The sequence below is a fragment of the Pelodiscus sinensis genome, chromosome 20, assembly GCF_052426305.1.
Source record: "Pelodiscus sinensis isolate ZL-2025 chromosome 20, ASM5242630v1, whole genome shotgun sequence".
Taxonomy (NCBI): domain Eukaryota; kingdom Metazoa; phylum Chordata; order Testudines; family Trionychidae; genus Pelodiscus; species Pelodiscus sinensis.
Window position 1 is genome coordinate 17,718,267 of NC_143071.1, and position 24,584 is coordinate 17,742,850.

General features: G+C 50.1%; 1 protein-coding gene across 1 annotated transcript in view; it reads right to left on the reverse strand.

Moving 5' to 3' along the window:
- Window positions 1–1,362: 1,362 nt before the first annotated feature.
- GRIN2C (glutamate ionotropic receptor NMDA type subunit 2C) overlaps window positions 1,363–24,584 on the reverse strand; it is a 58,175-nt gene continuing 34,953 nt past the window's right edge. The window contains exons 7-13 of the mRNA XM_075903712.2: window positions 21,547–21,700; window positions 14,907–15,032; window positions 12,182–12,411; window positions 10,129–10,289; window positions 7,701–7,888; window positions 5,987–6,219; window positions 1,363–3,151 (exon numbers count right to left, since the gene is read on the reverse strand). Coding sequence (XP_075759827.2) covers window positions 1,580–3,151; window positions 5,987–6,219; window positions 7,701–7,888; window positions 10,129–10,289; window positions 12,182–12,411; window positions 14,907–15,032; window positions 21,547–21,700 — 2,664 coding nt within the window. The 3' untranslated portion in view covers window positions 1,363–1,579. The remainder of the gene's footprint in view (window positions 3,152–5,986; window positions 6,220–7,700; window positions 7,889–10,128; window positions 10,290–12,181; window positions 12,412–14,906; window positions 15,033–21,546; window positions 21,701–24,584) is intronic.

A 24,584-nucleotide genomic window follows, 5' to 3' on the forward strand; every position in this document is an offset into this window, starting at 1 on the left:
ACCCCTTCCAGACCCCAACCCCCTGCCCCAGGTCACAATCCCCTCCCCCTCTCTCAACCAAACTCCCTCCCAGACCCTTGCACTCCAATCCCTTACCCTGACCTCCCCAACTTCCATCCCAGACCTTGTAACTCCTCCATTAACATCAAAGAAGAGTAAAGCCCTTGACCACATCAAAAATAATTGCCCACACCTGGTATGGAGTTAAAAACCCATCACTGAAGCCATCTCTTCACTAAGCAGAAGATCAATGCTGCCACGATCAAGCTTCCAGAGTTCAATTTAGCATGGCTAGTCAAGAGCCACTAAATCAAACTCAGATGGTGCGCCCCTGTTGCCGGCAGGTACTCCTGCGATGAGTAGGAGACCCACTGTGGAGACCGCATGGAAACTCGAATTAAGGTATATCAGCTCCAGCAATGTAATTAATGTAGCTGAAATTGCTTGTCTTAATTTGGTCTTCTCCTTTAGTGAAGACCTGGCCCCAGTGTAGGGGACCTCCTCTGGAGACACTAATTGCAGATCTACCAAGCGAGTCCAGATCTGGCAAGTAGCACCCGTCAACACTATTGCACAGCTTCCTGTTGGACAGCTACCACATCAGTGCCCAGTTACCATTTCCCACCCCCATGTCCCCTAAACCTTAGACTTTGTCCCTGCTCTTGAAGCCCCGGTAGGGGGGTGAAGGCCTAAGGGCCTGGCTGGAGAGACAAATGCAGGATTCTAGTCCGATTCTCAGCCGGGGTGCATGAGTGTAGCTCCACACATTTGCACCAGCTGAGAATCTGACTTGCTTACCTAACCCTTTGTAGATCTTCAGGATGGAAGGCAGCTCTCTGCGTGTTAGAGCACAGAAGAAACCTTGGCAACCCCAGAGTCTGGTGCAGAATGATGGCAGAATTAGAAAAGCAAGATTTAAAATGTCTCTTTAATGACCTGGGCATGGCATTGTGAGTCTTGCTTTAAGAAACCAAAAGGGGAAGGAAACTACTGAAAATATCTTAGGGACCCCGGATCTTCCTGTGCCCGAGGCAGCCCCATTCATTAGCAGACCATTTAAAGTGGTGCAACTGTAGAAGCAGGAGAGTTACAGTTTGGGGGGAGCAGGGCTGGAAGATGTCCCCCATCCTTTCACAGAAAGCAGAGCTCTGGGCATGGACCCCCAAGTTAACTGGAACCAGAAATGAAGGACTGACATCATACTGGATACTTTATAGTTGACCACATATGACTGTGAGCATTTCAATTGGACAAGACACAGCCAAGCGCACCACACAGCCCGTGCTAGGTCCCAGTGCCCAGCAATGGAAGACTTCAGAATTCATACATGGAAGTCCCTTCTACAGTTAGGTTTGTGCCCAGTATCAAATAGCTGCTGCTTTGCTATTTTTTTGGTCCGTCAGTAGCAGAGGAAATGGGACAAGATCTTCCTGCTGGTACCCAGGGACTGAGATTTTAGAGCCTCCCCTATGGGATCAGTCCTCAAGAGTCACCCCAGAATCACCAATGGGCAGGTGAGAGCAGTAACACAGATAGATGCTAAGTAGCAACGGCCCTAACCCTGCCCCCCTCTCTACCCTCACACCTCGGACTCCAAGCTAGAGATTCGCCTCCAGGACCGGGCAGCGTAAGGACTGCTCATTCTCTGGGCTGCCAGCAGGTCCCCCCTCTCGGCACTGACCATCTGGAGGAAGGACGGCTCTGCGCGGTTTCGCTCTGTACAGTCTCTGTACATGCTGTCGAAGTACATGGTCCTCCGGCTGTCCTCGTGGACCAAGTAGTCCCTGCTCCTGGGTGCCCAGGGAGCCCGAGCGACACAGGGCTGGCTGGCCCTGGAGTGTTCGCAGAGTGGGGCAGGCCCCTGGTACAGCTGTCCCAGGTACATGGGCAGGTTCGTATAGGAGTTCATGTAGGCGTACTGTTTGTGCACCACAGTGGAAGAGGCCCGGTGCATGCCGCTAGAGTTCTGCAGGCACGCCTCCCCGTAGGAGGGCAGCCTCGCTGCCGGAGAGTGCAGGAGCTGCTGTCCTTTCCAAGAAAGCCTGGAGTTTGTCTCCAGGCGTTTTCTGTTGCACATCGCACTGGGCCGGAGGGCTTCGGTGGGATAGTGCATTGGTGCCGGCCTCAGTGCCATGCCAGCTTTGGGGAAGAGATCTGGTAGGTCCCCTTGGGCGGAAGACCTGCCGTCGTATTGCCGGATGCCTAGGGAACGGTGCTTCCCATTCTGCTCCCAGGAGGACCTCAGCAGGTTGGCTCTCCTGTTCAGCTTCTCCTTTCCCAGAAGGGGCAGCGCTATGGGTTCTGCTTCCTTGAACACAGTCACTAAGGGCCTGCAAGGCCTGTTGGTGGTCAGGAAGGAGCTGTGCGCACAGTCGGGAGGCAAGAAAGGGCTCTTCTTGGAAGTGGAGAACAGTCTTGCCAGCGGGGCTGGGCCCCTGGGTCCTCCTTCCCCATACACCAGGTGGACATTTGGGGAGAGCTTCTCCTTTCCCTCTCCCCTGGACACAGGGTGCTTATGTTCTCTGTAGATGTCCGGGAGGGGAAGCTCCCTTTGAGTTTCCAGCGGTGAGAGGGAAGTGCTCAGATGGTTTCCCAAGGGCACGTGGCTCCTGAAATGGGCTGGGGGCATGGTCCTCACCAAGAGGTGGGGAAAGTCCCCCACAGTGGAACCAGGAAGAGCTTTATCCCCAGAATAGCTTCCTCGAAGCTTTAGGGGGTGAAGTACTGGTGGCTGCTCGTTTCCTGCCCTCCAGTTGTCACTAGCTGGCAGCCTGGAATCCACAAAGGGCTGCTGGGGCTCAGAGATGGGTGGTGGAGCAACCCGCTGGGCACAGACCCGCCCGACTTTCTCTGCGGCAGCCATGTTGGAGGAGCAGGCTGGTCTGTTGGACACGCTGGTGTTCTGGACCACCAGCTGAGGTGTTCGAAGGGAGAACGTGGGCTGCAGGGTTTCGCTCCGGTTGGTCCAGTTCTCAATGGTACGCGTGGCGTTCTCCAGGGAGTTCCCCACGCTGGCTGTGGACACCATGTCCTTAGCGGCCTGCAGCATCTTCAGCACGTTGGCTTGGGCGGAGTTAGCGGTGATGTCAGGGGTGCGCACTTGCACAGGGCTCTCCAGATTCTGGACTCCGCTGAAACAGCTGTAAATGCCCTGGAAAGCAGAGAGAGAAAAAGTGACCAGGGCAACCCTGTGTGCAGGGGGGGAGGTAAAAGTTTACCTGGCTACCCAGCAAGTGTTAGGCTTACTGGAACACTCACTGGAAACCGGTTGGATGGCCCATCATGCCATGCTGGAGCAGCCCTGGCAAACACCAGTTGGCCCTTTGGCAGCACCAGGCAGGGCTGAGCCTGTGTCAGGCCCCTGTCCTTGCTGAGCTAGCATGGCCCAGGTGGTCACGACGAATCCCAGCCATGCCAGAGTGACCCAAGCAGGCCAGCGGGACCCCAGCCGCACTGGAATGGCAGGCTGGGCTGTTGGGCAGGATCTTCCTGTTAATGGTTAACCATTAATCGGTATAAAATTATCTGTTGAACCAGTTAACTATTTTAATGGTTATTTACATCCCTAGTGCAAAGATCTGAAAACATCTACTCAGCGTGCAGCGGCAGTCCAAAAAGCAAATAGAATGTTAGAAATCATTTTAAAAGGGATAGAGAACAAGACAGAAAATATCTTAATGTCTCTATATAAAACCATGGTACACCCACTTCTTGAATCCTGCGTACAGATGTGGTCGCCTCATCTCAAAAAAGATATATTGGCACTGGAAAAGATTCAGAAAAGGGCAACAAAAATGATTAGGGGTTTGGAACGGGTCCCATATGCAGAAAGATTAAAAAGACTTGGACTTTTCAGCTTAGAAAAGAGAAGACTAAGGGGGGATATGATAGCAGTCTATAAAATCATGAATGGTGTGGAAAAAGTGAATAAGGAAAAGTTATTTACATATTCCCACAACATAAGAACTAGGGGTCACCAAATGAAATGAATAGGCAGTAGGTTTTAAACAAACAGAAGGAAGTTTTTCTTCACTTAGTGCACAGTCAATCTGTGGAACTCCTTGCCAGAGGACGTGGTGAGGGCTAGGACTTTGACAGGATTCAAAGGAGAGCTAGATAAATTCATGGAGGTTAGGTCCATCAACGGCTATAAGCCAGGATGGGTAGGAATCGTGTCCCTAGACTCTGTTTCTCCCGAGATGGGTGATGCGGGGGGAGGGGGGGAGAATCACATGAGGATTACCTGTTGTGTCCCCTCCCTCTGGGGCATCTGGTATTGGCCACTGTCGGCAGACAGGATACTGGGCTGGATGGACCGTTGGTCTGACCCAGTATGGCCATTCTTATGTTCTTATAATCTCTGCATTACTTCCAAACACCCCAACATTAACATCTTCCCTTTCCCCCCGAATAGTTTCCTCCCACGAGGAACCCAGCAGACTCATCCGAGAACGAGCCCTTTGATTGGGAGTGGAACGCGAGGACAGAGCATCTTCCATCCCCTCTCCAGCCAGCTAGCAGGTCTCCACAATGGCACCCCAAGGTTGCTCTTGCCTAGAGAAAGCCAGAGCTCCCCTCAACCCCCCCACTCGCTCAGCTGCCTCACTTTGGGCAGAGGGCCCATTAAGAATGGTTTCGCCAGGTGAGGCGCGGGCTTGTGGGCGCACGAGGCATTTCAAGTGCCTTGTCTTGGGACTGTGAGCGTGACAAGGCCAGGGACCGGCCCAGCTATTCATTACTCGGTTCCTTGGTGTGCTGTGAATTGGTGCGCCATGGTTTCGTGGGAATTTAGGGCTGGGAAAAGGCTCCTGCCAGGGAACCCCGCAGCCCTTCAGACAAGCAGCTTGTTTTAGTCCACAGAACACGGACACGGTCTGGGCAGCACAAGCTTCCTCCCTCCTGTCCCACCAGCGCAAAGCTTGACTGGGAAGGGCCTCGCTAAGGGGAGAGGAGATGAGAGGAGAGGCCCAGACAGACCTCAGGCGCGGTGTGAAAGTGGCACTTTTATTCAGAACGTTACCCCCAGGGAGTGGAGCCCAGTCCACACACCCCACCCCCGCCCGCAGCTGCCCAAAGAGCCAGCCTGCTTGTGGTGACTCCTCAGACCACATTCTGCTCGGCAGCTAGAGCAAAAGGGCCTCCGTGGGCCAGAGCTGGCCTGCCAAGTGAATTGATCTGGCCCGCAGAGGCCCTGCCCCAATCAGGCCTTGGGGGGGGGTTGGGAACGTGAAGTCTCCTCCCTCCTGTGCCCCTGCCCTGCAAGACACTTAGAACCACTGCACACTCCTGAACCACTGGCAGGGCACACTCCTGGCAGGGCAGGAGGAGACTTCATGTGCTCCCCCCTCCCAGGCCCTGATTGACCTGGGGGAGCAGCCAGGGGAGCACGCAAATTCTCCTCCCACCACCAGGGGCACAGGTACCTACAGGAAACCACCAGAACAGCTGTTCAGATCATCTGGCAGTTCTCTGGGGGAGAGGAGGTGGAGACCTTTATATATATATCTGGAGCTATACCTATCTCATAGAACTGGAAGGGACCTTGAGAGTCCAGTCCCTGGCCCTCATGGCAGGACCAAGCACCACCCCTGACAGATTTGCCTTAGATCCCTAAATGGCCCCCTCAAGGATTGAGCTCACAACCCTGGGTTTAGCAGGCCAATGCTCAAACCACTGAGCTAGCCCTCCCCAATCAGGGTCTGTGGGTGAAGAAGCACAGAAGTGTCCTGGTTCCGCCCCTTCTGCCTGCAGCTCCACCCCTTCTGGGGTGTCCCAGGGCCACTTCAAAAATTTCAGAAGTGGCCCCTGGTCAAAAATTATTGCCCACCCCTGGCCTAGAGATAACACTCTCAGCATCCCATCCCTAGACGTGCCGCCAGCCCTTGCTCCTGATGATCAGATAGGGCCCCCCAGAACATCAGCTCAGGAACGAGCCACTTGCTGGGAGCATGGCCGTGCAGCGCAAGCATGTTGGGAAGGCACTTACCCGGCTTATGGCCAGCAGGAAGTCAAGTTTGTGTGATTTGGGGACAGAGTGGCGCAGTTTCCAGTACACCAGGTGCTCCCAGGCAAAGACCAGTAGGCTCAACCCCATGGCCACCAGCAGCATGTAGAAGACTCCGGCCATGTTGTCAATGTCTAGCTTGCTGCTCATCACCTCATTCTTCTCGTTCTGGCAGATCCCCGACAGCCACACAGTCTCCAGCTTCTGGGTTTCCCCTAGAAACAGTTCCACACACAGACAGACTGAGATTTAGCCAGGCACTGACCTCAGAGTCTGACGTCCATGTTGACTTGGGAGACAAAAAACAATCCACTGCATCCCAAGAGTTATTAATAGAGAGGATTTTCTCCTCTATTCACCCTTAGGGTTTCTCCCCAGTTGGTGCTTTCCCCAAGCTCTCCTAGATTTGGACATGCAATGGCCTTTTCCTGACTGCTTAATTTCTTCCCCTTCCCACCCATCTCTTTTCTCCCCATATTTCTCCTCCTTTGTCCTGATCTGCCTCTTTCCCTCTCTCCTCCCCCCTTAACTCCGTTATGTCTTATTCCTCTTCCCCCCCCCCCCCGTGTCTTTATACTTTGAGACCATAAGTGATCTGTCGGGCAAGCTGCCGGGAGAGTTTCATTGTCTATTAGTGGGAAGAGAAACTGCAGACAGAATAATGTCCAGACCTCTGGCAGGAGAGGCGGGGCCCAATTTAATGTTAAGTGCACACAACCTGACAGAGGAACAGCTTTCTGAATCCTTCTTGATATTTCCCCTAATGCACAGCTCAGACGGCACACTGCCTGCTTGACTACACAGAGTCCAGCTGAGGAGCATCAGGAGACCAAGAGACTCAAAGCTACGTGCCATCGATGACTTCCATGTAGCGGGCAGAGGAGTAAAATTCCCAGCTGGGATACATTTACATCAGCTGCAGGTCTGACCCCTAGATTATAGGGATGGAGCTCTAGATGTCTGGGTTAATTCACAAAGTAAGTGCCTTGTTCTGATGGGCTGTCAGAGCCTCTTCCAGTTTTAACAGACAAACACATATTTAAATAAAAGAGGCACGTGTTTGTACCAAGGAGAGAGAGGGGAGGAAAAGAGATGATCAACCACGTAAGGAAAGGTGACAGATAGAAGAGCCACCGTTGTCTCTGGGGGTATGTCTCCACTACAGAGTTTGGACATTTTTCCGACAAAACCTGAGGAACATCCACACTGCAGTCGCATTCTTCCACAAGAAAATTGAAAGAACAGAGGGGTTTTTCCAGCATTGGTAATCCTCATTCTACAAGGAAGAAGCCCTTTTGCAAAATAGCTCTTTCACAAAAAGGCATGTGTGGATGGGGAAGAGGGAGTTCTTTTGGAATAAGAGAAAAGAGGAAAAATCACAGGTGCCCTGGTGGCCGTTCCATCCAGAGCAATCACAGCTTCCATGCGAGAGAGCCTCCATTCAGTCTGGACGCTCTCTTTCAAAAAAGCAGATTGCTTTCTCGATGCAGCGGAGATGCTCTTTTGGAAGACGTTTTTTCAGAAGATCTCTTCCAAAAGAAGACTACAGTCTAGACGTAGCCTGATTCTTGAGTAACGCTCTTTCCCCAGCTTTCCAAGGAAAGACGTGCGAAAAGGGAAGGGCTAGGATAAACATTTCACCCAGAAAGGGGAGGGACACTGCCCCCGGGCTGTGACCGGGGAAAGAAATACCCACCGTCTCCCAGGAACTGCAGCAGGGCCAAGTCAATTGCTCTCTTCCACTTGGAATCTTTCTGGAGAGCAATGCCATAGCCAGTGGTAGCGAAGACCTTCCCGCTGCCGATAGTCACCAGCTTGCAGCCCTCGTCCTTGCCAGCCATGTAATTCAGCACAGCAGCATCGTAGATAAAGGCATCCAGCTTCCTGGAACCAAGCAGAGATTTCAGGGCAAGGACGGCAGCAGAGGAGACAGGAAGGGAGCAGCTGGGGCAGGGAAAAGGTAGGGTATACGAGGTGGGGGGAAGAGAACAAAGTATCCCCAGGGCTTTGGATTCAGCAGCAAGGGAGGAAACTTAGGCACTTCCCTTTCTAAAGGAAGAGGAGCTACTGAAGGTCTCGAGGCTCATCAGCTAGAGAGTCAACAATCCCAGGCACAAGTTTGGGCTCCAAACGCGAGAAGGCTGCCACCAGCCAATTCATCTGAAAGGCAGCGATCTAGCTCTACACCACTGAAAGGCAGCCGCCGCTGGGGTAAAAGATGGCAGCTGTTTAACATGACATAGCAACATTGCCACAAGAATTTAGGACACAAAGCGAAGGAAAAGGAAGCCTCCATTGAAACTGAAGAGAGGATCCAGGGAAGCGCTACGCTGCAATCAGAGATATGACAGTAGCAAGTGTCGACAGACCCGTGCTAGCTTTGATCGAGCTAGTTTGAAGAACAATCAGAATGCAACAGGCAGCAGGGGCTAGCGGCTAGAGTTACACACCCCAGTCCCAGGTACATACAGCTCTTCTGCCATGACTTCTCTGCTATTGTTATTCAAAGCTAGCTCAGGTGTGTCTGCATATGCCACCGTCACACCTCTAACTGCAGTGTAGACATGTCCACCAGCCAATAGGGGCCTGGTCTACACTAGAAAACGAGATGTGTCCCTCGGGGTGTAAAAAGCCACGCCTATGGCAGCACAGTTCATCTGACCAAAGTCCCTGTGTGGACAGTGCTAGATCAGCGGAAGAACTCTTCTATTGACCTAGCTGCTGCCGCTCAGGGAGGTGGATTACCTATGCAGACGGGAGAGCCCCGCCCCCGGCCATGGGTGGGGTCTACACCAGCAACCGGCAACCTAGGCTAGTGAGTAGGCCACATGCGTGGCCCTCCACCTCAATGGGCTGCAAGAGTGTCGTAACTAAGACGATTTCGGAGGATAGGGTCTGCGGGCTGTGCCGATTGAACTGCAGCAGCGCTTTGACTGGATGCAGAGGGAGCGCACAGGTCTCACAGTCACTGCGGGGTGCACTCAGCATGCACCTCACATCACGTGCCCTCGCTTTACGCATGTCTCCCTTTAGTAATTACCGGAAGAAAAAAAACCTGTGGGTGGAAGCCAATGCAATCTGGCAACCCTGTGCACTGCAAAGTGTCCTGTGAGCCACACACAGAACCCCGATGGGCTGCAAGTTGCCCATCACTGGTCTATATTGAAGGGCTAACCTGGTCCAGTAGGGTTCCCAGGTGTCCGGTATTGAACCGGACAGTCCAGTATTTTCATCTCCTGTCCGCTAAAAAAAAAATCTGAAAATACCAGACACCTAAAATGTCCGGCACTTTCTGATTTTTTCCCAGCCAGGAGGCGAAAATCCTGGGCTGTCCAGCTCAATACAGAGGCAGCCCGGCAATCCTAGTGCTTACTGGGTTCCACGGAGCTGTCCGGCCCCGCGCAGGGAGGCAAGGTGGTGGGTGGCCGCCGGCAGCCTGTTAGGGCCAAAAAGCCTCACCACATGTTTCTTAAAGGGCCATGCTGTTTTGTTTTGTTTTGTTTTTGGCTTAACTCTCAGGGTCCTTTTTTGGGGGGGGTATTTTTTTCTGAAACCATCTGGCAACCCTATGGTCCAGCTGTAGTGTCTCAAGTGTTGACAAGCCTGAGTTAAAATTTGGCAGCAGCAGGATACAGATATTAATGCTCCTGTGCTCAGGAGAAGTGCATACACTCAGGAAGGACCATAAGCTGTCAGGGCCTCAGTCTGCCCTTTCATCTAGAGGGAATTATTTACACGGGAGATACCCCAAAAACAGGTGGATTTCTTACCCGATGCTCTGTGTTTCTCACTCCCTAGCTTCCTATCCTCTCGTCCCTTTGAAAGCTAAAGGCTATTGACAGAGGGGGTGGGGAATTCTTCAATTCCTTGATTCGCTATAGAAAATACAGAGGAAATCTTGGGACAGCTCCTTTTTCACTTCTGCGGCGCTGACCCACCCCCGACAGCCTGAGAGGATGTGGCCTTGTAAGCTTGTGTTAAGTGGTGGGAGCAGCCCCCTCAAGTCAAGTGCCTATATTTCTGACAATGCAAATGCAGGATGACAGTCCCTTCCTGCCCCACCCCGGGCCTTTTGAGGAGGTGCACTCTTGTTTCAGAAGCATTGCCCTCAACAGGAGACATACCCCATTTTGAGGCTGGTCAGGGCGTCTTCTACCGAGCGCTGGTTGTATTTCACCATGTGCGTGTGCATGTCTGGATAGTTGCTCCGAATGTTCCTCTCCGTGCTGCCGTTGGGGACAGTGCCAAAGCGGAACGGGGGATACTGCTCCTGGGGCCTCTGGAACTAGAACGGCAACCACCACGAACATCAATTGCCTGGTCCAGCGCTGAGCCCCAGGCCTCCTGGGTGTTCCACTTAGCCCCTGAGAGAACTGGGCTCTGTTTTCACTCTTCCCTGGAGCCCAGCTTCCCCCCCATTTCTACCCCTTCTCTCTGTTCCTGTCCTGTCACTGTCAACCAGTAGCAGCACCAGTGCTGGCTGGAAAATGGCATGACCCTGCCACACAAAGTTTCCCACTTTGTCAAAATTGGTTGGATTTGGCCAACATTGCACAAGTCTGTGGCAGAGCTGGGAATCAAACCCAGGCCTCCTGAAGTCCTGGCCACCGAGCGCAGGAACCCGCTCTCCTGGTACCTTTTCCCCAAAGCCATTAAATTTATTACAAGGTGTTCCTTGCCAGAAGAATAGTGATAGAAATGTAGCCGTGTTAGTCTGGGGTAGCTGAAGCAAAATGCAGGACAATGTAGCACTTTAAAGACTAACAAGATGGTTTATTAGATGATGAGCTTTCGTGGGCCAGACCCACTTCCTCAGATCAAATAGTGGAAGAAAGTAGTCACAACCATATATACCAAAGGATACAATTAAAAAAAATGAACAAATATGAAAAGGACAAATCACATTGCAGAACAGGAGGGGGATGCGGGGGGGGGGGGGGGAAGGAAGGAAGGTAAGTGTCTGTGAATTGATGATATTAGAGGTAGGGAGAGTGGGATGTTTGTGAGTTAATGGTATTAGAGGTGATAATTGGGGAAACTATCTTGGTAATGGGTGAGATAGTTCAAATGTTTGTTAAGTCCTTTTTCAACACTTTCCAAAAGAACTTAAACATTTGAACTATCTCACCCATTACCAAGATAGTTTCCCCAATTATCACCTCTAATACCATTAACTCACAAACATCCCACTCTCCCTACCTCTAATATCATCAATTCACAGACACTTACCTTCCTTCCCCCCCCCCCCCCGCATCCCCCTCCTGTTCTGCAATGTGATTTGTCCTTTTCATATTTGTTCATTTTTTTAAATTGTATCCTTTGGTATATATGGTTGTGACTACTTTCTTCCACTATTTGATCTGAGGAAGTGGGTCTGGCCCACGAAAGCTCATCACCTAATAAACCATCTTGTTAGTCTTTAAAGTGCTACATTGTCCTGCATTTTCCTTGCCAGAGGCCACCTGTGCTCCGTTGGCAAGAGTCTGGCCTAGTGGGGAGCAGGACGGGGAACACAGAAGAGATACTGGGTCACATGAGCAACTCCTATCTGTGGGCAATACTCAGATGCTGTGGGGGGAGAATAGAGCCCGCAGTCAGCGTATGCATTAGAACGCAGCTCCCTCTCTCCCCTCCATGGTTCCAGTCTCCCTTGGCCACTCTCCATCTTGGTTTCTCTCAGCCTCTTTTCTGTTCCTTCCCCCTCCTGCCCCACATGCCAACCATTCAGCCTTCAAGTCTGGTCAGTCTTAGGCCAAAGAAGTTCTTGCCTCCCTCCAGACTGTGACTCCATTAATCTCCTCATCTTCAAACTTAACACCCTTGGGGTAGCGCCCTAACCTCATCCACTCCCCTCACTCTCTCAACACACGCTTACCCCGCCACATGCGTCCTGCCCAGGCTGTACGCCCTGGGCTCACAGCCCCTCTCTGCCCCAGAGGGGCATCACGGCCGTCAGACTGAGGCACACACATTCAGAGGGAGCACGCTTAATGGATTCAACACATTGCTCCGTATTGCTGGCATCATACAAGCTTCCATGCTAAGGCAAAGCAGGTCTGTGCTCTTCAGTCCTTACTTGGTTAACATGCCCCCAACCCACTTTGTGGTCCATACCCAGCCCTGGTTATTCCCCATGCTTCCCCTCCCAGACAGGTGATTTTCTGCAAGCCTCCTCACCTTCTTGTCACTCAGCCCAGAGACGGTGTCGATATATTGCTCCTGGATCATAAAGGCGGCCAGGTTGGCGGTATAACTGGCCAGGAAAATCACAGCAAAGAAGGCCCAGATCAGCACCATGATCTTACTGGTGGTGCCTTTTGGATTCTCAATGGGCACCGAGTTATTAAAGACCAGGGCCCAGAGCAGCCAGACGGATTTGCCAATGGTGAAGGAGGGGCCCCCGGACTCTGGGAGGAGAAAAGAAGAGAGGCTTTGGGTAGCTCAGAATGAATCATTTGGATAAACACAACATCTCACTAACCCTGAACACCCTGCTAGCGCCACAGCTTGTGTCTCCTGGAAAATGACTAGGGACGATTCTTCCTGGCTTTTAGATTAGTGGGATTTCCAGTTATGCTGCGGCTTTTTTTCATCTGTAACTTGCCAGCACACAGGGGCCTGGGTTTGCTGTTGGGGACAGTTATTTTTGTTTCTTCCTTAAGGTCTGCATTGATGTGTGGGTCCAGTTTATATAGACAGACACCTTTCTGGGCCCACATCCTACCCCTAATGCGGAGCAAGGAGTCTGGCTGTGTTTCAGGAACCGACAAATGACGGTCAGAGATTTCCTATTAATTCAAAGATCAACTTGCTTTATTGAGTGGAGCCAATCAAAAACAGACTGTTCACCTAGAACTAAAACAGCTCAGGGCCACGTCCCAACAAGCACCCGGATCTGTCTCAGGGGACAGTCTGAACACATAGACTGGGCATCTCAGCACGAGCCTGTGCCAAGATCCTTGTAGCATCCAGGCACTGAGTCTGATGGAAACCTGAGCGACTCTTTGGGGCTTGTTTTGTTCCAAAGTCCTGGGGAGAAAGAACAAGAGGAATCTTGCCAGACTTTGCACATGGCCCTGCCTCAATGGCTGGGCAGGTTCTGTGCAGCGAAGGAAATCTGCCAGGCCCATGTCTGGTGAGGATCCAAGACTGGACTTCAGCACAGAGACCTACGAAGCAGCAGCTTTTCTGACCTCACCTCCGGAAATAACTGGATGGTTGCCTCTCTCTGCTGGAGGAGAGTGGAATGGAAATGCATCTTGCTGCCACGCCACCTCCCGACACCACGCCAAAAAATTACAACGAGGGGGAAAGGAGGAGACAAAATGAAAAATGAGTCTCCAGAACCAACCAGCACGCTCTGGTGAGAGGAATAGAGCAGCAGGGTTCCAGCTGGCTGAGTTCTGCCGGAGCCTTTGTTCATTTGGAATATGAAAGCTAAAAATAGATTGTGTATTTTTACTGTGGGCTCTAGGCTATTCTCTCTTGGTAGATACCAGCTTCCTTCTGGCTCTCCTTTTCTCCCCGCGTACGAACCCTGTCTGAACAGCGAACCCTCCAAGGTCGATGTTGAGAAATTGTCCAGGATCTCTGAAACTAGAGCGGGGAGAGGTACAGGCCAGGAGTGCTGGTGCACAGGGGAGTCATTGATGCTGCTTGAAAAAGCATTTTCATTATGCACCCGTCAGGATGGATATCCTTTAATGAACATTCGTCAAGGGCAAAGATGGCACCCTGGCCTGGGGCTGACAGCTCCTCCAAACAAATGTGAGAAAAATCTTCTCCCCAGCTAGCTCAGACGTGGGAGCTCTTAGCTAGAGCAGACAGCGGAGTAGCTGACTGATTTGGGCCTGCTGGTGACAGACACAAAAGGGCCGGAAGGAACTGGCTTTACTACGTGATCACAATGGACCCTTCTGGCCTTAGAATTCATGAATTTATGTCCACCATGGGCACTGGCAAAATCCCATATGTCAGCTTGACATGGCCCGAGGAATCTCTCGCCGGCATCCCGTCTGGCCACGCAATGGCAGGAGGGCGCAGAAGCCTGCACACAGTTGCAGGGGAGGAGTAACTTTATGGCTTTTCAGTTTCCTGGGTTGACACTGAAATGGAAGATTCTGGAGACACCACTTTGGGATCTGGTGCTTGGCAAAGAGACTCTCAGAGGCCCTGCTGAGAGAAGGGTGGCTCCATCCCTCCCCTGAGAACAGTGGCCGGGGGAACGGATGAGACGCTGTTGATGGAGGCCAGGGGCTGCTTTGTGAGGACATGTCTAGACTTGCTTTCACTTTCGAAAGAAGATATGCCAATTCGGCGTGAATTTGCATATCTTCTTCCAATGGCTTTTTCAAAAGAGGTTCTTTCGAAAAAGAAAGTAGTCTAGATGCGGTTCTTTCGAGGAAAAAACCCCTTTTTCGAAAGAACCGTGTAAACCTCACTTTAAGAAGAACGGTTCTTTCGAAAAAGGGGTTTTTTCCTCGAAAGAACCGCATCTAGACTACTTTCTTTTTCGAAAGAATCTCTTTCGAAAAAGCGATGGGAAGAAGATATACAAATTCCCGCCAAATTTGCATATCTTCTTTCGAAAGTGAAAGCAACTCTAGACGTGCCCTGCTTGAAGCTCTGCTGAAAGAGGCTGGGAATCAGCTGCCTCCTGCTCCCTGTAACACATGGATACAGCTGGAAACATGACCCTGGGATGAGCCAATGCTTCCCCAAGACGTGAGGGGCTGTAAGAAGCCAGACTCGTACCCACACAATTATTCCGGTGTCTCCCCGCATACGGCAGGGCGCACAGACTATAGCTGCCTGCATTAAGTGCATGTGGGGCCGGGTGTGTGTGGCCAAGGGCACCGTCCCGTGGCACAATATTTGCTCATGGTCCCTGTACGCAACTTACTTTTGCCGCTGGTTAGATTCTGGTTGTAGCCGACCGGGCTGAAATACTCGAACATGAAAACTGTGATGGCGACCACCGTGAGACACATCACGAACATCATCACCCACACCGCCGGGCTGTAGGGCTCTGCAAGGCCAGAGAGAGGCAGTCAACTCCAACTGCGCTGCGCCCGTTCAAGTGCAAGTGTCACTATAGACGACTGGATTCCACCCGCCAAGTAAGATAGTACACCCCAAATAGAGAGGCTCAGGGAAAACCCCCCTCAATCACGTTACCCTAGAGAGACCAATCTACCCCTCCCAGCATAATACATTTGTGGTGATCCTATTAGTGCCGTTGGATCGAAAAGGCATCAGGATTACACTGAAAGCTGCCCACCAGGTGTCCTCATCTACAGACCGAGCACACGCTAAATACTCCTGTCTTGCTATTCATTAAGTACCTCAGAGTGGGAGAGAGAGGGAAGCATCTTGTGACTCACTCACAAAAAGAGCCAAATTCAGACCCAATACAAGCAGGTTGAGAGACTGGGCGAGAGAGAAACTAGCCATGTAAAACAGCCATCAACATTTTACCAGCCCAGGCACAAAATCTACTCACCTGCCCTGGTCACAACATAGTGGTGGTAGAACAACTACGGGACATTCCTCATCCGTCAAAAAGTTTTCAAATTCACCAGGTGAATAGGCGGATGTTTGTCAGTAGGAGTATCGTTAAGGTCCTGCTTCATTTGTGAAATTTCACTTCCCGCAATATTAGGTTTCCATTGCAATTTGACAGTGGGAGCCCAGATCAGCTGATGGCAAAAAGTCATGGCCAAGTATTTATGATAAAAAAGATCCATTACTCCTTTTCTGCAATTTTCCATGACTTGTCTGCAACTCAGCCACAATTTTTGACAATCATCCTGCAAGTGGTGCCTTAAGTACTGCTTATTATTTCTATTACTATAGGACCAATAAGCCCTACTCAAGGGCCCTGAGCACTAGGTGCTGTACATAGAGCAAAGGGAGTTCACAATCTGAAATGAATCTGAGCAAAACAGACTCTTCCAAGGCTGAGGTTAGAACTGGGCGAACACTGCAAACCTCTGTCTGAAGATCGGTCTGAAAGCATCATATATGCAAGAGACAGCATTCACACCCTGCTTGTGTGCAGTGCCCCACCAGCGCATGAGCTTCAGGCAAGAACATTTGTGGAAACAACACATCTTAAGTGATGATCGCAGAACATGAGTGAAAAGTGCATTTCAAAGTTGTAATCACGAGTGTCCGCTCCAGAAATCCGACCCTAAGAGTTGCTTTAATCCAGCCATTCTCAGCTGTGGCTTGGGACCCCAAAGTGGATTGTGAGTTCATTTTAATGGGCTCACCGGGGCCAGCATTAGACTTGCTGGGGCCCACGCAAAAAGCTGATGCCAGAGCCCTGAAGGCTTCCTCCCAACAGCCCCACATTTGGGGACTCGGGCCTGGGCTTTTGGTCCTGTGCCCCCAGCAACTTTAATGCCAGCCCCCAAGCCCTGCCATATGGGCAGGGAGCAGACAGACTTGCCCGGCCCCTGGACAAGGCAGGACTGGGGATGGCACTGCACACCCAGAAGGGGCAGGGCTGAGGGCAGCCAACCCTCAGTGCCACCCCACGCTCCAATGGCAATTTCAGGAGTCTGGGGGAGGGGGTGGCAACTGGAGCCCAGGGTCCTTTTGAATCGCTGGGCTGTGGAGCAACTGCTCCCTTTGCTCCCCTCCCCAACCCATCGGAGGGGCTGCACATGGGTCTGAAGCCCAAATCCAAGCAGTTTAGCTTCATGGCTCCCCCATGGCATGGGGTCGTGCAATCATTTCTGTTGGCAAAGAGGGTCGCAGTGCAATGAAGCTTGAGAACCGGAGCGTCAATCCCGCTGGGGAACAGGAGCATATCATGTAACCTGCATGTCCAAACACAAAAACTCAGGGAGCCAGTATTTGCAAGGTATTGCTCACGCCCCAAGTGCAGACTGAGAATGGATGACTCCAGACAAGGAGTAAATTCCAGAAAAACACTCAGCCATCTCCTTGCGGAAAAATTCATCAACAGAAAAAAAGGCCAAACACACATCAGCTACATTATTCACTTAAGGCTATGTCGACACTACGAGTTTTCTTGGCAAAAAATATGCTAATAAGGGACTCATTTGCATGAGTCGTGATCTCATTTGCATATTTTCTGCTGATGAGTATTTGCACAAAACCCCCTTTTTCTGCAAGATCCTTATGCCCCAAAGAAGGAGGTTTACCAATCTTGCAGTAAAAAGGGGGGTTTGCGCAAAATAGGAAGCATCCACATTGCTTGTTTTTGCGCAAAAACCGATTGGCAGAAAATATGTAAATGGGATCACGACTCATTCAAATGAGTGCCATTAGCATATTTTTTGCAGACACAACTCATAGTGTAGATGTAGGGAGCCCAGACAGGGGGACACAGAGAGAGGGCGAGGCGAACAGGAACAGAGAGGGAGGGGATGGAAGGTGGAGAAAGAACAAGGCAGGCACAAAAGAAGAGGAGCAGCTCAGGGAGGACAGAGACATCAAGGCAGCGGGAAGAGGTGCGAATAGAAAGAGGCACTCAAGGCAGAAAGAGACCAAGCGGAAGAGACCGTGGCAGTTGCCGGGTGACAGCGGCAGACACCCAGAGTGATAGAGCTCTGTCGTTAAAGGGCAGGCTGAAGGATGGGATTAATTCAGGCCCTCAAAATACAGCAGCAAAGGCCCATTTGTCAGTGTGTCCTTCCCTGTCAGGGAGGAGAGAAACTTCATCTGATGGCATCGGATGCATTTCATTAGCATGTGGAGGGAGCCGGGCTGGCAGGAGAGGAAGGCGCCTTTGACCCCGGCTTCCCCGGGGCTTCGGCATTTTCTGGTGAGACGAGTGGGCAGTAGGAAGAGCCGGCCCAAATCTAGAGTCTGCAGAGAGTTCAATGGATTCCTCAGGTAAAGGAAGTGGGAGAGGGTTATTCGGCTGGAGTTGGGAGAACTAGGGGAGGGCAACACTTTTCTGAAGGGGGCGAGAAAAAGAGCCAGGATGGCTTGTTGCTCCGGTGACGGTGGGGACATTGGCTCCCTCTGGAGCTGTGCAGTGCCGGGGAGCCCGTACGTGTCTCCTGCAATCCCACAGCGCAGGACATAGGAAGCTTTGGGGAAGAGGAGACGCTCGTCGCCTCTAGCAGCGGCGTGTCTGACTTGACAGTGCACATTTTAAAGAGGGATTCAAAGCAGATCCATATTCATGCCAACATGTGTGCAAACATACAACACAAGGACAAACTCAGGCCTATGCACCAACATCTAAGCAGGCAAATGTGCTTTCCTAGACTTGCCCCTAGGACACACACAGACATACATCCACACATGCGTGCTGACACGCACACGCACACATGTACATTTATATGGATCAATTTACACATGCAGCCATTCATCCATCTGCTCACACACACATACTTTTCTAACAGCGGGTACTCACATACAACAGGTGCATGCACACACACAGAGCAAACACATGCAGCCACACGAAGACATGCACACTGATACACCACCACAGAAGTACCATACATGTAGCAACACAGTCACCCACACTCATTCACAAACGTTTTTATACACACACAGAGCCAAACTCACACACGTGTGCAACACACTCACCTGCCTGTCACATACACATACCGCACACACACACACAGAACAACACGAAGCTGGAAGGGGCCCCCAGAGGTTATCTAGTCAAACCACCTGTGCTGAGGCAGGATTAAGTAAACCCAGCCCATCCTGGCAGGGGCTTGTCTAACCTATTGTTAAAAACCTCCAGTGATGGGGACTCCACAACAGCCTTAGGTAACTTGTACCTGTGTTTAACTCTCCTTATTGTTAGCAAAATCTTCCTAATATCCAATTTAAATCGCCCTTGTTGCAAGCTAAGCTGATTACGTCTTAACCTACCCTCCGAGGAGTTGGAGAACAACTGATCACTGTCCTCTTTGTCACATCACTTAACATATTTGAAAACTATTGTCAGGTCTTCCTTCAGACATCTCTTCTCTAGACTAAGAATTGGGCATGTTTGCAACCTTTACTAATAGGGTGTGTTTTTTGCAAGTTTTATCATTCTTGTTGCCCTTCTCTAACAAACGTGAACAAATTGGATTCTAAAGTATGGGGCCCAAACTGGACGCAGTACTCCAGCGAAGGCTGAACAGAACTATTACCTCACACGTCTTTGGTACAACACTCCTTGCAATATACCCCAGAACGACATTTGTCTTTTTTTAGCTGCGTCACACGGTTGACTCTCATTCCCTTTGGGAGCCACTATAACCCCGAGATCACTTTTCTGCAGTACTGCTGCCTAGCTAGATATTCACATGTGAAACATGCACACACATAAAGAGACAGACTCACACAGCATGCACTGCAACACATTCATCCTCCCATAATCACAAACATGCAACATGCACTGCTAATCAAATTCTCACACACACACACACACTTACAGCATTAAACACACACGTTTATTTAAACCTACAGGTTATTTTTCTGGAAAGCACTTCAAAATCATCTTAGGTTTTTTAATGGTAATTACAAAATTCAAGTGCTCAAGAGACAAGAACTGGATTTGTGGAATGAACCTGCCCAAGAACATGCTCAGCCTGGCCTCCATCTAACAAGCCCCTGATTCAATTCAATACAATAATTATTGCATACAACCTCAGCTGCTTGCTTGGAGCAAGAGAGGAATTCAGTTTCAGGGCCTGTTCAGACTTTGGCTTGTAATTATACCACTAGTTGGGAGGCTGATCAGTGCCAATTTGCGGGTGAGGGAGCTTTGACTGCCACTGATCTAGGCCAGAGTCAAACTAAAATGGAGAGTGCCTATCTCCTAGAACTGGAAGGGACCTAGAAGGTCATCAAGTCCAGTCTGCTGCCTTCACAGCAGGACCAAGTACCATCCCTGGCAAATTTTTGCCCCAAATCCCTAAATGGCCTCCTCAAGGATTGAACTCACAACCCTGCCACTGCTCAAACCACTGAGCTATCCCTGCCCCCATTTACTTGTGGTAAAAGTCTCTATAGCTGTTTAGCCCTTAAACTAATCTGCTCCATTTTAAAATCACTGGTTCATTGGACTTCAAAGTTTCCTGTTCTTGTGCTCAGTGTCCCATCTACAAGTCCCTGTAGCACAGGGTATAACAATTTTAAACTCCAGACAGTCTCCCCTAGGCTCCAGTAGGAATGTTCACAAACAGTTATGTTTGTAAATGTTTGTGAATTTTTCAACAGTTACACATTTACACATGGGGGGGGGGGAGGGCAGGCAGCAGCTGATGTTCAGAAGGAGTTGGCAACATGGTGGGCAGGCAGCTTTGCGGAACCAGTACACGCAGGAAGCCAGCTTGAAAGCCAGTTTCCCATGTGTACTGGCTCCTGCCTGCTTCCCCACCCCCATGCTGCTGTATCTGATACAGAGGCAGCAAGGGGGGGAGGCAGGTTGTGCATGTAACTGTTAGGATTAACTGATGAGCCCAGGCTTAACGGTTAATCATGTAAACGGGCACATGCTAACATCCCTAGGCTCCAGGGGGAGCCAAGAGGGACACAGGGCAGAAGGCCCATGGAGTACAGGAAATGAGCACAAGCCAGCAGAAGATGGAAATGCAGAATCTAAGTCTGCATGAGCACACTGTCAAAGTGATGCTGTAAACCAATGTGTGGCCAAGCAGCCACTTTGCATGCAGAAGACACTCTTTGCTTTGCTAGGACAAAATGAAATGCAGCTGGTAAGTTAACTCCTTCATTGTTGACCATGCATAGAAAATGCAGCATAAGCGCCCATCAAAATCATGGGATGTTAAATTCAGCTGCCAGCTGTCAAGGAGCTCAGCCACCAAAAAAATGCCTGGGAAACTATATCTGTGCACGAGTAGTAATGCGAGTTCTTTGCACTTGCATAGCACTTTTCATCAGAGGAACTCCAAGTGTTCCTTCTGCAGAGCCCTGCGCGGATATGAACTTTGTATCTGCAGCCAGATACAAAAATGAGCCACAAGTATCTGAATTTGACATCCGAGAATGTGGACAGAAAGCAGAGATCCGCAGATTTGCAGGGCACTATTCGTCAGCCTCCCCAGTCTCGGGTGGATTCTATTATAATCATTTTACAAGTGGGGAAACTGAGGCAGCAAGTTTGAGTAACTAATTATCCAGGATCACACAGCAAGTCTGTGGCATAGCCAGGAATAGAATCCACAAATCCAGAATGCCCCCAATCCTCTTATATAGCAAGAGACAGGCTAGATTGGAGATACCCGAGCATGACGGATATCAGCAGTTAGTTTCATCCCAGAGAAATCAAGCACCTTTCTAGCTCAGCCTTGATTCTGAGTGCTGAGTCCACATGACAGGCACATGCCTTGGTAGCAAACAGCCTATGACCACCACATTTACACAGAGCCTAGTCCAGGCTCCCCATGGCCTCACGAAGTCCAGACACACTGAGAATTCACCCCAGACTAGAAGCCTTCAGAGCAGGGTCTGCCTGTGCTCCTACCCTCTTCAAACCCACCACGCTCACCCGCAGCTCCGCACGCCAAGCCTGGCACCGGGCTGGCTCTGCTCACCTAGGAAGGCAGAGGGCGAGACGGTCCCGTTGCTCCTGGCCACCATGACGCTAATGCCGGTCTCTACGAAGGGCACGGAGAAGTCCACGATCTCAGAACGCTCTTCGTTGATGGTGAGGGACCCGATGGCCATGTCTGCTCGCTGGTAGTACACCTGGAAGATGACAGAGGAGCAACCAGGTGACTCTGGAACCCACCTGCCGGTGACTCTCAGGGGACTCAGCCCCAGCATTGCTAACCTCCATTCTCAGCCTAATCCCACCTCCCCTAGAGACACTGGCCCCCATGTCTGCTCGCTCTTTGCCCATCCCACCTTCAGAGACAGGCTGCCCAGAAAAACACTTCCCTTCCCAATTGATTTGCCCCTAAGAAGCTCAGGGCCTGATGTTCAGTGACCCCATGGCCCTTTGACTCCATTTTGGCAGCACAGAGCAGGTGGATACAGCCTCCCTAGAGCCCCCTTGGCTGTTGTAGAACTGGGATAAACGCCCCTCAACCAGCCGTGTTGCCATTCCCAGACAGAGGGGGCAGACTGGGGGCATGGTGAGAACGCGATGCACAACAGCTGTCCTCTGCTGCCCAGGCCCCCAAGGAGAAGCGCGGCGTAAGAGTTAGAGCAGCCAGCGGAACCGCAAGCCAGCAAGGCTCCTGCACAAGCTGCCTTTGCCCCTCCCCACCAGGTCTGCCGCTGGGAGGGGGGGGATAAAAGGATGCCCCGGTGATATAAAAGGGCCCAGGGATCCCAGCTGGTGCTGCAACAGCGGTCAGAACCCCAGGCCCTTTAAATCATGGCTGGAGTGGCGTGTAGAAAAATTTCCTTTTAAAAAACTGAATTTTTGCTTTGAAACTAAAATTCAGAACGTAAGAATGGCCCTGCTGGGTCAGACCAGTGGTCCATCCAGCCCAGTATCCTGTCTGCCGACAATGGCACTGCCAGATGTTTCAGAGGGGATAAACAGAACTGGGCAATTATCAGATGATCCAACCCCTGACGTCCAGTCCCAGCTTCTGAAATCCAGAGGTTTAGGGACACCCAGAGCATGGGTCTCCAATCTGGGCTAACAGCCACTGATGGATCAATTCTCCCTTAAATTATCTAATCCTTTTTTTGAATCCAATTATATTTTTGCTATTCACATAATCCCCTGGCAATGAGTTCCACAGGTTGTCCGTGTGTTGTTTGCAGATGTGCTTCCTTTTCCTGTATTATGTGAAGGGGTGACAACACTTCCTTATTCACTTTTTCCACACCAGTCATGGGCTACGTCTACACTGGCCCCTTTTCCGAAAGGGGCATGCTAATTTTACAGGTCGTAATAGGGAAATCCGCGGGGGATATTTAAATCCTAAGTAGGAATAAGAGATCCTCCGGAAAAGGGCTTTTTTCCGGAGGATCGGGGCCAGTGTAGACGCTCTTTTCCGGCTTTTCTAAAAGCCAGAAAAAAGCGGCGGACATTTTTATTTAAATGCTGCGGGGGATATTTAAATCCCCCGCGGATTTCCCTATTACGACCTGTAAAATTAGCATGCCCCTTTCGGAAAAGGGGCCAGTGTAGACGTAGCCATGATGTTACAGCCCTCTATCATATTCCACCTTAGCTGTCTCTTTTCTAAGATGAACAGTCCCAGTCTTTTTAATCTCTCACCAGATGGAAGCTGTTCCATACCCTTAGTAATTTTTGTTGCCCTTCTCTTTCCTTTTTCCATTTCTAATATATTTTTATTGAGGTGCTGCAACAAAAACGGCACACAGTATTCAAGGTGTGGGTGTACCCTGGATTTATATACTGGCATTATGATATTTCTATCTTATTTTCAATCCCTTTCCTAATGTTCTGTGAGCTTTTCTTTCCCCACATTGAACAGATGTTTTCATAGAACTATCTACAATCACTTCAGATCTTTGAGTGGTAACGGTTAATTTAGACCCCATCGTTACATTTACAACATTTATTTTGTTTGTACTTTTCCCTTATTTTTCCCTTATTTTTATTATTTTGACCTTATGTCAAGACAGACCAGGTGTCGTAGTGCATAATATAACATGTCCTGACATAGGGACAAAATAATTTTTTAAATGGAAAACCAAGCAAACGAAACACATTTTGAAATGCAATTTTAGCTTTGACATAACGTTTAGAAATGTTCCTAAACAACATTTTGTCAAAGTTGGCATGATTTTGCAAAAGAATTTCTGTTGTGCAGAAACAGCATTTTCCAACAAAACTGTTTAGACAATCGTTTTCCCAACCGGCTCGGAAAGGGAACTTATTTCCTACTAATACAAAAGTGTCCAATAAAACCGACAAAAATACATGAAAACAATACTGATCTGGAAATTAACGAGAACACATCAGTGACTCATGCCTACAAAGCTATACAATTAGTCAGCTTCAGTATACTGATCACCACCTCAGAGCTCCTCCTGCTTTCTCACTGCACCAGAAAGAAGATAGACCATATGCACCAGCAATTGAAATGGGCTGGAGACCTAGACTCTGTCCCGGTCTCTCTGATGCTGAGCAAGCTGTGGACACCAAAATGTTCAAGGTTGGTTACCACAGTATGTTCATGATTTTCCCTGCCTCATTGCTTCGGAGACACATCAGCTATAATCGGTGTTAGCCAGGTTTACAACTACTTGGCTTTGCTGGATCAATGCAAAACAGCTAGAGCATACCAGGGAATCTGGCCCAATGAACGTAAATAGAACACACACAGACACTAACAAAAGTTAAGGTTGAAAAATCAAGCACTTAAAAGTTAGGAAATGCCAATGTTGCCTGTGAAACCATAATTCAACCCCCTTGTGCATATGTGTTATGATACTGTGCTTGGTGACATGATCATATCCTATTTTCTACAGAACCCCTGCCTCAGTCGGTGAAAAGATAGTTACTCAATATTTCTTTTTAACCTCATTCAATGTGCAGCCCCAGCCCCTGTTTACTGCACACTACTTCAACTCCACACTGAATACAAAAGTATTGAATGTTCTCCTCAGCATTACTAGGGTGCTCTCACCATAGTACCTGAGT